At 41.3% G+C, this 13752-nt stretch overlaps 2 protein-coding genes across 2 annotated transcripts; both read right to left on the bottom strand.

Moving 5' to 3' along the window:
* Positions 1–5: 5 nt before the first annotated feature.
* On the bottom strand, positions 6–3603 carry LOC102722155 (protein ALTERED PHOSPHATE STARVATION RESPONSE 1). The gene is made up of 5 exons (XM_006662974.3): positions 2481–3603; positions 2300–2380; positions 1999–2216; positions 1366–1589; positions 6–1051 (listed from the first exon to the last, which is right to left on the bottom strand). Exons 1-5 carry the CDS (start codon positions 3439–3441, stop codon positions 364–366), a joined length of 2172 nt encoding a protein of 723 aa, XP_006663037.1. The 5' UTR covers positions 3442–3603; the 3' UTR covers positions 6–363.
* Positions 3604–8675: 5072 nt separating this feature from the next.
* LOC102721873 (thioredoxin domain-containing protein PLP3A-like) lies at positions 8676–13155 on the bottom strand. The gene is made up of 8 exons (XM_006662973.3): positions 12910–13155; positions 10128–10202; positions 9980–10027; positions 9754–9896; positions 9591–9663; positions 9445–9506; positions 9191–9288; positions 8676–9108 (listed from the first exon to the last, which is right to left on the bottom strand). The coding sequence occupies exons 1-8, from the start codon at positions 12991–12993 to the stop codon at positions 8999–9001; spliced, it is 693 nt and encodes a 230-aa protein (XP_006663036.1). The 5' UTR covers positions 12994–13155; the 3' UTR covers positions 8676–8998.
* Positions 13156–13752: the final 597 nt, after the last annotated feature.

Genomic DNA, 13752 nt, shown 5'->3' with positions numbered 1-13752 from the left:
TGCTGCATTTTTTTTTCAAAATTGTGCCGCTAGTCTGTGCCATGATAACAGGTTACGTAATCTGGTAATTTGTGGTTAAGTTTTATCACAGAAGGTAAGCATCCTCCTATAACCCTGCAGACTAAACTGAGACAAGATTCATCCTAATGAAACAACCTGTTGTGCCATTTTGACAAACCTTGATATGCTTTGGCAAATATAACACCAAAGCATATTTTGCAATAGTAATCCTTAAACCCAACATATGTATTACAATCTGATCATCAACGGACTATGTACCAAAATACTCTCCAGTTGTTCAACTAGAAGTCCAGAATAGAATCATAGGGTGAAAGTTGACTGTAGACCAGGATCATCATCAGACTACACAAGATGGGCAGTTGACCGACCCGTCTGGTAGTCATCACGAGCCATCTCGTAGTTCTGCTTGAGCTCCTCATATTGCTTCAGCGAAGCCTCCGAAAACTTCGTCAGGCGATCCAGAACCGTGGTCAGCTTCGACTGCAACCCTTCCACTGCCTGCACGCTCCCACTCGCCTCCTGCTCGTTGTTCTCCAACATTCCGCATTCCTGCGACTCGCTTCTGGGATGCGGTTCGCCTGTCGTTCTGCTCTGATGATCGGTCTGGTGGTCGAACGAAGCGCGCAGAAGCTGCATCACATCCTTGGTAGACTTGCAGAGCTCATCTGTGGGGGCTGACTGTGACTCCATCATGGCGAGCCAGTCTCTGCAGAGGACGAAGATCGGAGGGGAGAGCGCGTGGCGGGGAGGGAAAGAGACCTTGCGCCTGCGCCTGCGTCGGTCCTGGGCTGGCTGGAGGACACACTTCTGGAGCCACGAGTTGAGCGACTCGACGTACGACTTGTGGGCAGTGACCCAGAGCTTGAAGCTGGTTGAAAAGCCGTCCAGCTCGTTCCACAGATGCATCGCAGCCCTGCAGTGGTGCTCACCGTGTTGCACTGCGGCTGAGCCCTTGACATGGTATGCCAGTGAAATTGTGATGAACTGTTTGTGGTGGCATTCCAGCATTGCTTTCCACATTCTTATTAACCTGCACGAGGTATTTATGGTCATTTTAAGGTTTGATATGCAAGTGGGACTTTCAAATTGTTTGAACAAAAAAAGGGCTCTTTGAATATAAGCAAGTGAATACCAAACTTAAATCATGAGTAACTAACAGTTCAAATGTTCAACATGAAATGCACCAAAAAAAGAATTATTAATCTTCAAAAAAAGCACCATATTCAATAGTTAAGATAAAATATGTAAGATCAAGTTATGGTATTGCAAAAAGATGTTTACTAGGTTCCCCTGCTGGTTGAATTGTTTAAAAGGATGCTCATTAGGTGCTGTTTAAGTTAATACCCTTGAATCAGCTCCACAAGTTGTGGCTGCAGCTCTTCATCCCTTATCTTTTCTATTCTTTTTGATATTGCATCAACAGCCTGGATCGCAACAGATACCCTGGAGTGAAGATCCTTCACAATAGCCCTAGTCTTATCGATCAGCTGAGCATTTAGACCTCGTGCAAATTGGCGCCGGAGAAGGTTACATTTCTCATCATAAGTCTTTCTAACATGCTCACTTGCCTACAGAGACAAAATAATGAAGTATCAGTGATCTACTACGCGAGTGCAAAAGTTTCATATCAACAACTTTCAGCCTGCATGCTATCTTTTTTATTGTACAAGTGATCCAAAAACTACACTTCTGCTGGCAAATAAGAATCAAATAGTATTTTCAATACAAATAAGTACAAAATGTGCTCTATATGGTCAATTCTTCTGGCAAAAGATACTCTTTAAACAAAATCTTGCAAACTGCGAGACTAAAATAGACCAAATTTCATTTGAGGTATACAATAAGGCAAATATCTTTCGTAGGCAAGTGAAATTAATGATGAATTTCTGATCAACAGCAAGGAACAGAATAGAAAAGAAACTGGAACGCCATACTAAGAGGTTTCACTGAAGAAGTCCATATGTACAGAAAATGTACCTTGATTTCATCATATAGTTTTCTCTCCCATGCAAGTAACCTATCCAAGGTAGATGAGTGGCTTCCAGATACCATGGCAAATTGCTCAACAAAATCACCATTACTATCATCCACATCATCAGTAATAATTGCTGTTGTGAGTGGACTCTTAGATGATGACGACAAAGATGATACTGAACGCTTCCAAGTGACAACTTTTGAAACATGCTGTGTGGTTTCTACATAAACCCTCAGAATTAGTACTTCAAGCAAATGCCACAATAAAAATATGAAAAGAGGTCAGTTAAAGCATCCTACTTACCCTGGTTGAGAATATTCTCACGATTGCAGCAGACTCGGAGAGCTGACACAAACCGGGCAGTAGGTGGCTTGCCTGGAGAACCTGGGATTTGAGGAATGAAACAAATGGAGTTCCATCAAACAATGCTGATATAGTGCAGGAAAAAAACAGACAAGATAATGATTCCCGTCATGACTATTACCTGGAGTCTTAGCACATATATCAAGTCTGATCTTCTTTGTCTCAAGCATTCTGGAAACCTCATTCCCTGCTTCTGCAGCACGCATAAACCGAGTTTCAATGTCTTTCATGCTTGATACAAAATCTTTTGCTCTATGAGTGATGAACTCTGAAGGATCTTCTGTTTCTGTGCACATTTCCTTTTCTGTATCATCTTCCTCTACCTTTGTTCCAACCTGCCCAGAAGTAGTAGTAGCTTCAGTTGTAACCTCGACCAATCCAACTGGCTTACTCATCCCTCTTTTCTTTGCTTGGCCTTCCTGCTTAGTTACTGCACTGTCACCAGGAAGCTCTGGGTGCATTCGATCAGACTTGTTTGCTGTTTCTTCTCTCGGTGCCACTACTTCAGATTCCTTTGAATCTGTCAAACCCTTCAATCTACTAAAATTTAATGTGACTCCATTCTCATTATTTGAGGTGGCACTACCAGAAGCATAATTGGAATCGAAGAAGTCCCATGAGGTACATAATTCGGGGGGCAATGGTGGTGGCGGTGGCACAAAGGTAGAGACTGGGGATTCTTGCCCTACAAAGTCAGCAGCAGATGGATCTATAGTGATCGTCAAAGGTTTTGTTCCTGATGCCTTCATGTAATGGATCTTTGTGGAGGGAGGAGTCAGCTGACTACCACGATGTAGTGGGGAGCCAGTGCTCTCTGCTGCTCGAGAAGGCGATGGAGAAGCCATAGAGGAATGTGATGGTGACTTGTCTGCTTCTGAAATGGATAGGGATGACTCTGGTGAGATCTCAGACTCCGCATAACGCCGCAATGCAGTCCCGACATTACGAAGGGACTGAGTATATGATAGGTGTGACGCTGACAGTGCATCTCTTGAATCAATAGCTCGCTTGATATGGCGCATACGCTCCTTGCATAGAACTAGGGCATCCTCACCAGTGGCTTTGGAGGGTGAAGAACCCATTGAGTTCCAGGAACACCAAAACACTAGTCTACAGTGTACTTGAGACCAGTAGATTCATCAAAAGTCCAACTACAGCTACAAGCTTCCACTGAGTAGAAATCTTCCCTTAAACTGACAGTATTCTTTGCTCTTTCAGTCCTCAAATCTAATCAAAACAACAAACAAGAAAGGTCATGCTTCATGCTAACTTCAAATGCAGAAATAACTAATATTCTAACAACAAATAGAACATTTAAAAACACAATATCAACAGAAAGTACTGAATACTGAAATTACACCAATAACTCAATAGAGAAAAAAGGAGCACAGGAAAAAAAATTTCACATATCCTGCTAACTTCTGAGCTAAAGATTCTGAACTCAATAGCCTCACTTCAGCAGGCAATCACTCCAAGGTCACAATTCATCTTCTTCTTTCTAGACAACTTCGTCTCCTCAGACCTCCATGGTAGCTACCGGCGCAGGGAACATGCGCTGACAAGAACCAACGCCATGGCTATGGTAAAAGAGCGAAAGAACTAAAGGCACAACATTTGCTCCCCCTACCCTTGCTAACCTTAAAATGCTCAAGAAATCATTACCCTATCCAATAGCCAAATGCACCAAATTCAAGCCGACGCCTTTGGACTGAGTCACTGAGCGATCCAGGGAGTAAAGCAAGAGAAGCAGTAGTAAAAGGGCGAGGGAAAAAAAAAAGCAAGCAAAGTGGCCTTTCCCCAATTCCAAGCTCTGATCAAGCAACTGCATCATACATATACATATACATATACATATACATATACATATATATATATACATATATATATATATACATATATATATATATACATAAACACTCCTGACCTCAAAAGCAACACCCACAATGCCATAATAATCTCTCTCGATGCAGATACCAAATCCTGATGAAATGACCCAGCAAGGCTCAGGTTCTTGAGAACAGAAAAAACAACAATAACAATGTGTGTGCCCTACCACCAGTAGGGCGACATGGGCAAAAGGGAGAAAAGAAAAGCAAAAAAGGGGCTAAAATAAAATATTTCCCCACATATACTATTCTCCTCCTCCTTGCAACCAAAATCCTAGTCCAATGTGGTCCTTACTAATCACAATCACTAATTAATCCACACTCGCTAATTAACCCACAGAAAGCAACCCAGAAAATACCAGAGTAGAGGAAGAAGGGAGATGGAGGTGGCTGGCGGGAGAGACAGAGGCCGCCCGACGGCCGACGACCCCGGCGGAGGAGGCGACCGCGGAGGAGGATCTGGGCGGGGGACGAGGACGGCGACCACGAGCTCGGCTGAGGACGACGGGGCGGAGGACGGCGACCGACGCGGAGCCTGAGCGGCGGCGAAGGACGACGGGGGCGGAGGAGAAAGATGGCGACCACCGGACCGGCGACCAAGAGTGGGTGGAGAACGAGCGCGGGGGAGGACGGCGACCGGCAGCAGACTGGCGCGGGCACCGGCGGCGGAATGGCGTCGGACCGGCGGTGAATGGGCTCCCCAAACCCTAGTTCTTGGCCGTAGGGAGGAAAATGGGAGGGGTGGAGGAGGGGTCACGGAGCCCTGCACGCGCGGGGGCGCACCTGCACAAATGGGTGCAGCCCGCATGCATGCCTTCGGCCAGGCCAGGCCAAGCAGATACGCTCGATTTCACCGTTTCTACGGGAATTTTTTTTTTCATCTGCTGGCCTGGCTCTCATTTCTATCTGATCTACCAAACATGTCTCCCTATATGATAGATACGAACCAAGCCTAATACAAACAATCAAATATCTCCTAACAAAATCAATCAAAATGCAGCCATAGGAGGCCAAGAGCCCACGAACCCTATTCCTCACAAGCAACCCCCAAAACCCCAACCTAAAACCCTAGGACAGCACCAAAGAACCCTCCTTTACCTCCTCCGCGAGCACCCACAACTTGCATGTCACAATCCAATAACCCACCACCCAATCAAAATGGTCAGAGAAGATGAGCTCACTGGAACCTGGACCACCGGCGGCAGCGGTGGCGGCGGCGGAGCCGCGGAGGAGGAATCTGGGCTCAACGGGAGAGGCGGCAATGCGGTACGGTGGCCGCAGCCGATCGATCCGGGTCACATGCGGCACAGTGGCATCCTGTCACGGTTTGTTTGATTCTTGGAGAACTAGCCCGACAATCTCACTAGCAACAAACTAGCACTAAGCTAGTAGGAGTAGTACACCTCCTACTAGAGAGAGAAGTAACTGTTAATGGTGGTGAAGTGGGGAGGAGAGGAGGTGGGTAGAGACAAGGGAATGAGAGCAAGGGGGAGTAATGGAGGTGGGGACAGGAATCTACCCTGATGGGGCCATTAGATGGAGGTCATGAGCAAGATCTTTGCTTGCTCTGCTTTCAGTCTTTCACCCACTGAATTGCATTGGTGTGTGTGCAATCCAATGTTTAGGGCGTCTTTGAATCGCTGGAATAAAAAAATAAAGAAATAGAAAAAACATAGGGTTCTGATAAGGCTGTAAGTGTAAAACAGAGGATTGTAAAACACATGAAAAACATAGGGATGGCCGTTTGATTGGACCACAGAAAAAATGCAAGAATTTGAGGAGAGATAAAGACTCAAAGGATTTTTCCCATAAAGTTCTACCTCTTGTTAAATTTCCTCTAAAACTTGTATGGAAAGAGACATTCCAAAGGAATTTCATAAGATTTCATAGGGTTCATTCCTTTGATTCAAAAGGCTTTGTAGGAAAATTTTTTATAGAAATGAAATCCTCTAAGGGCCCTTTTGAATCACAGGAATAAAAAAAGCGGAGGAATAGAAAAAACATACGATTCTGACAGGAATGTAGGTGTAAAATAGAGGATTGCAAAACATAGAAAAACGTAGGAATGACCGTTTGATTGGATAACACGAAAAACAAATGAATTTGAGAAGAGATAAAGACTCAAAGAATTTTTTTCATGAGGTTCAACCTCTTGTTAAATTTTCTCGAAAACTTGTATAGAAATATGTATTTCATAAGAATTTTATAGGATTTCATAGGGTTCATTCCTTTGATTCAAAAGGTTTTGTAGAAAAAATTACTATAGAAATAAAATCCTCTAAATTTCCTACGAATTTCCTTTGAATCATTAATGCAGGACCCACCCATATACTAGTTAAGGGCTTATAAAAATTGAGAGCCCTTAAGGCCTCCTTAAAGCCAACTCTTAGCCCACTCATATACTAGTTAGCTCTTCGTCAGTGATACATGATCCATATGTCACTCTCACAGAGTTTTTGGTTCTGGTGTCTGAGCTGGCTACAAGCTTACAGCTTGCTTACACTTTGTCTCATCTCCTCTCTACTCCACATAAACATTTAACCAGCTTATAGCCTACTATTGTACTCTTATGCAAGCAATCATACGATCAAATCTCGGCAATGACGAGCCATAACTTCAGAGTCAACGTGGTTGGTGGGACACATTTTCTAGTCAGAGAATATATCAACAGGAGTAATGTCCTTGTGGATAGTACTGGAATTATTAGCGACCAAACAAACATTGCAGCTAGAAACAGTATACTATTTGCAGCGTCACATGGATGATTAAAAGTATGAGGGGCCTGCAACCCAAGACTTACCTCTGCTAATTTTGGTGATCATTCATCCTTCACACGGTACCCGATCTATGTTACTTCGTATCAGGGAGCGTGCTTATGAAAAAGAAGCAATAGAAAATGAGTAAAAAAAGATCAACTGAAATATTAAACTGCTATACGGTAACACGATTATCGAGGATAACTTTGATAATCACGTAAAAACCATGTAAATTTAAATCCAATTTTTTTAATAAAAACGTCATGGATACAGTATATTTTGATGTGATAATCACACCATTGTCTATAATAACCATGGCGGTTTATTTATGTGGTTTTTATGGAGAGCAGCACGATAATCGCATGATATGATAATAAAACCGCGGCGGCAGAAACAATTATCGTGAATCATCGCGGCGATAATCATCATGATAGTAGTGATAATTGCCCTTTGTCACACTACATGCTGTCTAATTATTTTTGCATTTTACCTCACCTTTGAATCACTTTGCAGCATCTTTTGATTGATTCTCGTTCTCCTTTTTTAAAAATTTCTTCACCACTAGGTTCAGGAATTACATAACTATCACTAGAAATTTTTATTTTTCTATCAATATTTTTTCAAAATTTTAAATTAGCACGATATTTACTGAACCCTACCGCCAAATACCAAAGCCCTGCCCTTGCGATACGTGCGATTATTGTGATCATCGCTGTGATAATCATGGTTTTTGCAAACCCTTGTATACATATAGGCCATAATCGCCATGATATGATAACCTATGATGGAAACCTAACTTAAAGAGGCATCACTTTGTTTTTTGTTCGTAAAAGTCTTTCTTAGAAAAAGAAAAATGTATTGCTGTATGCAGATATCATATAGCACTATCACCAGTTCACCACTTCTTTTTTGCATCGGAGTGTGTAATACAAAGAAGGGAGATTTGGGCCCACATCAAAAAATATTTTAGGAATAACGAAATATAGTTTATGAATAAAATTATATATATATATATATATATATATATATATATTATCGATCAAAGAGTAAAAAATAAACTACTCTAAAATCAACTTTAAATTTAAAGTTAAAAATTTTAAATTTTAGCTTATAAGTAAAAGTATAAGCGAAAAGATGGGACTATTAATCATGTACTATTGAGTTTCCACTACCATTTTGGTAGCAATATCGCGGATATTGTAAGCCCTGTTACAAGGACTTGCTCTCTTCTAAACTAAGATTATTTTTTTATACATCCACATAAAAAAAACTAGATTATAGTTCGCTTTATCGTATTTCAATGCAATTGCCTGATTGCCTCCCCCTCCAAGTTTAGCTAATTCTAATATATTTGTGTTTTTTTACTTTTACAAGCTCCAATACAATAATTGTCCACAGATAAACTTATTTTAGGACAAAAGGGTATAGAATGAAGACTGAAGCTGAAAATGGAAACTATCGCTGCTCTGAAATCCAGCTGAACCTGAAACCAAGGCCAGCGAGGAGAAACCATTAAATCCAACTGATCTCACATGACATTGGATTGCAAAACGCTCACCTCTGATTTTTGTAAAAAAAAAACCGATGTAATTCAGACAAATTTTGTAAAAAGTATTAACATTGAGTTTGAATTTTTTTTTCTGAAAACTTGACCAGAAAACGAGTGGTGTGTGTTTCCATCGTTTTTGTAAACAGTAATTTGGCAACCAAGCAAGCATTGTAACTGTAATTTGGCAGCATGACAAAAAAAAAATGCTGCATGGACAAACCATACCGACTTGATAAGTGATAACACATAGGCCCAACTTGGCAGTGTGAATGAAAAGCTAACTAGGCAGCACTCCTTTGTAGATCCAGCTATTGCATTTTCAAATCCCTCATTTCCTAACCAGGCTGATACAATTTGGAATACATATTACGTAAACACAAAGATTTTATGAGAGCTAGAGTACAAAAGGAACTTGTGTTACAGGGTAGAGGATCAGATCATTTCGTATTCAATCTGAATCAGAATCTTGAGCAGTCGAAGATCTAATACTTCTGTTCATTGACATATCGGTTTCATCATCTTCATCGTCCTCATCTTTCTTCTTTTCGTCAATTATACCTATAAGAATATCGTTAGATGTTATATGTTTGCTGTTTCAATATTTGAAGGAAATTGTGTGGGGAGATATAATATAGATAACCTTTCATCTTGAGTATATTTTCCAATGATCTTGTTGAAAAATCATCTTTACCGCCAAGGTCTTGAAACCCAATTAACCGGTCAACAGCAATTCCCTTCCTATAAAAAACATGTCAGTTCAAGAGCAAAAACAGAACGGCCAACTCTTGAATTGGTCGATACATGATGAAAAAGTTACAGTGGAGGAGCACCAAACAGTTACACACACGTCATCTAAATCTGATTGGTGGAAATGATGAAAGTTTCTGCACTTACTTGAACAATATCACACAGGGCAATGTTTTGATTCCCAGCTTTGTGACAAAGAATGGAGCATTCTGGAGTAGTTATCAACAAGATTAGAAATCATCTTTATTATAAAATACAAGTAACTGTAATGGTAATAGAGATAGCATACTAACTTCAGCATCAAGCTTGATGAATTTAGTTCCCAAATAGACTGGTGCAAGGGCCTTTAAATGCTTATCCATAATCCTAGAAAACAAGTAGATATGTGTCCATAAATTATCAACAGGGTCAACAATAAAGCAATTTATGTTTTAAAAAATGGAAGTTTTGCCCTACTTGCAACGGTAAAATTCACGGTGGTAGAAATGGCAGATGACTTTTTCACTGCCAGTGACTTCTCCTAGGAAGTCCCCTTCAGTTATCTCCCTATACTCACCATGACCTTGCCTTTTTAGCACTTCACGCTTCTCAACCTCTTTCTGTTGTTCATGGGAAAATGAATAACTTAATAAAAATGAAGAGTATCTACACAATCTTCATAAGTACAAGTGCAAATCAGTACCTTGAGAGCAGCAATTCTTTCTGCATGCAACTTCTCAAGCTCTGGGTCCTACGGTGCAGTTTTACAAGATGATAAATAAAAAGGTACTTGGTGTTCCAAACCAGATAAACAGGCAAGATAAACATAAATATACTACAGTTGAACTCACATCCAATAACTCATCAAGATCAACTTCATCATGGCTTGCACTTGCGGCTTGGGCCTTATCTTTAGCTACAATTTCCTAACATGATAACTTTGTCAGTATACAGAAAAAAAAATCTAAGCGTAGCAGAGAGACTAGTCCTAGCTTGTTCTATTAGCAGAATTTTAAAAAATGGAACAGGTTTAAAGCATCATGAGAGGGAAAAACAATAGTCTTTTACCCCCCATTATGACAACTACATAAAATGGAAGTGACACAAACAAGAAGAGAAGGTAATAACTTGTCAAGCACATTACAAGGAATGAAGTATCAAGCTGTGCATGAAGGACAGTTATATCTTTTTCTGTATACTTCGATGCAAACCCCAACAGTTTGTTCCTTTAAATCTATGAAATCCCATTCTGATTTGACATAAGAAGGAATACCTACAGATTTTACACAAGATGAATCCATGCAAGAGCAAAAGGCATCAGAAGGTAACCCATTTTCAATATACATAAGAACACTCAGATGGAGCATGATCCATTCCAACTTTGATTATTCTAAACTTGCAGAATATACTCCAATCTAACCACATCTATTGGCTAAATGTGAGCAGTACCCTTGTATTTTTGTCCCCGAGTCATAAAAGCATTAATCATGCTACTGCAATCCCAGGACAGAGCAGTAGGCAGGATTTTTCACACGAGCTAACACCACTCGTCCACTCCCATCAGCACATGCCTAAATCCAATGCACCTGCCCTTTCCCAAGATGAAAAATCATACTGTTGTGTTACCAGGATCATCCTACACATTATGGCTACCTTCCATGTTCCATGCCCACAGAAGCACAGTTGAGCTGAGAGTCTGAGACAAATCAGCCGCCAGTTTCAAGGATAGGTGTACCAGACTACGACTCACTCCCAATCAAAAACCAAGATTTGATCGCACACTAGTTCCGTGATCCAGGAGCACACCGGCTCCGCCACCACCTCTACAGTCCACAATCCAACCAGCCGGATCAGTTTCTTTTTTACACCCATTACAAGGGCATAAAATGCAAATTACGCAAACAAGAAGAGAAGATAATAACTTGCCAATCGCATTACATGGAATGCAGAATCAAGTTTAGATAAAAGAAACAAGTTATGTTAGTGAAGGATAGTTGCATCTTTTTCTCTATACTTTGATGCAAAACCCATAGTCTGTTGTTGTAAATCTACAGAAAGACAATTCTGATATTAAAAGGAGTACCTACAAATTTTACATGGCATGCATTCATGCCAAAGCAAAAGGCATCAGAAGGCATCCCATTTTCAATATATATAAGAACAGCCAAATGGATTTTGATCCACACCAACTTTGATTATTGTAAACATGAAATATTATACTCCAATTGAGCCACGTTTATTGGCTAAATGTGAGGTGTCACTAAGCATTATCTCATATTCAGAATGGAACACAGTTGTCTCTAGACCCTACAACATCACTCTACTTGTGGAAGGTAATCTGGATGTTCTTGGTGATTATTATTCCTTGTTTCTGGTGGGGCGGTTTGGAATTTTGGATGGCAGGAATTTTTATTTTGTGGAGCTACTAGAATTCAAATATGACCAGCTAGTGCAGGTAACTTGGTCTCCCGGTGAAGGCAAGAAATTCCATGGCATAATTTTGGTGATATGTTGGTGTCATTTTCCTGGAGTATAGGTGGAGATAATCCATCCCCCTTACGAACTAAACCTCCCCATGTTTCCAACCAAAGGCTAAATTATGCTACAGAAACACCAAAACAGAGCAGTCTGCAAGGGAAGATTTCTGATACGATCTAGTACCGCTACCATTGCGAAATGCCCAAATTAATGTATCAGCCCTTTCCCAAGATGAAATTCACACTGTTGTGTTACCAAGATGAAATTCCAACTTGGCTCTACCTTCCACAATTCATGCCCATAGCACAGCTGTGCCAAGCACTTCACGCCAAATTAGCCAAACCTTCCAAGGATAGGGGTGCTGCACTGCAAAGCACACCAAGACAACAATAACCAAGATTTGATCACACACAGGTTCCAAGATCCAGTGGAGTGCCAGCACTGGCACTGCCACCTCCCCGGCCAATCCCATGACCCAACCCAATGGAACAATCACTGGAAGCGCAAGATACCACGCATTCATGTGAGAGCAAGATGCATCAGAAGGCAACACATTTTCAATATACTGCATAATAAAACACATATGGAGAAAGATCCCACTCCAAATTTGTTTATTCTAAACTTCCAAATTAAATTCCATCCTAACCACATTTGTTGGTTGAATGTGAGCAGCAAACTTGTTTTTGTGTACCCCTGAGGTGTCATGAGGCATTGTCTCCTATTCAGCATGGATTACACTGGTTCTGTCATGGAATACAGGACTAGAGCTAACGAACCCATTCTCCCCTTCGTGAACTAAACCTACCCATTTTCACAACCAAAAACTAAGATCATTGGTAACACCAGAATAGAGCAGTCTGCACAGCATGGATTTTTTTATAGAGTTAGTACCGCCCCCATTGCCAGATGCCCACATCCATGTACTACTAAGATCATCCTCCAGCTGCATCTACCTTCCACAATCCATGCCGGCAGCACACCTGAGATGAATACTTCGCGCCCCAATCAACCGAGATTCGGTCACGCCCTGGTTCCGAGATCCAGGGGGCGGGGGGCGCTCCGGAACCGCCACCACATCCCCGTCCAATTCCGCGGACCCGACCACGGGGAAGCGAGAGAGCTAGGTGAGAAGAGCGTCGGGAGAAGTCCAGTCACCTTCTGGTAGTCGCGGGCGGCGGCGGCCATGACGTTGCCGAAGGCCAGGTTGGAGAGCGTCGACTTCACCGCGTCGGGATCCATCTCTTCCTCCCCTCCCCTCCCCCACAGCCTCGATCTCTCGCTCGCTGCTGTCCTGCCGCGCCTTCCTCCTCCGCCGCGCCTCTTCTCGGTGGAGATCTCCTCCTCTTCCTCCGGCTCCGGTCAGGTGGAACAGCGAGAGTGGAAGGAAAGCGAAGAAGTGGTGGCGCTGCGTGTGCGGGTGCAGCCGCCTCAGCGAAACCGAAGCCTGATGATGGGCTGGGCCAGCCCAGTTCTCTCCAACTATTTGAGATTTTTATTTTGTAATCTCTCTCTCGTACTGCGACCGCAGTTCTTAGTTACTCGTTCCGTTTCACGCCTTTCTAGAATATAGTCTCGCCTACATTGCTACGAATACTAATATATATATATATATATATATATATATATATAAATTATATACATTCATCAATTGATGAATTTAGATAAGAATAGAAAATCATACAATATAAAATAGAGGTATGTAACTTAGTACGATATCCTTGCTAAAGTTACGCCTCAATTTAATAATATAAATAAGATAATATAAGTTTTTTAAATATAATAATATATAAAGTAAACATTCGGATTATTTTTATCAAGCATTTACTAATCTCATTATTTAAACAAATTCTAAAAAAAATAACAGCAACCCACCAGTTAAAAATAACCATGGTAACTTTGCACTATTAGTTATAGGTTGGATTATATTGTAATAAATTATAAAAACATCGCAATAACTCTCAATACACTAATTTCAGAATCACTACAATATCAAGTTCA

Source organism: Oryza brachyantha, chromosome 11 (assembly GCF_000231095.2).
Source record: "Oryza brachyantha chromosome 11, ObraRS2, whole genome shotgun sequence".
Lineage (NCBI taxonomy): Eukaryota > Viridiplantae > Streptophyta > Magnoliopsida > Poales > Poaceae > Oryza > Oryza brachyantha.
The sequence above is the reverse complement of the archived record's forward strand: the minus strand, read 5'-3'. Positions and strand labels throughout refer to the sequence as shown.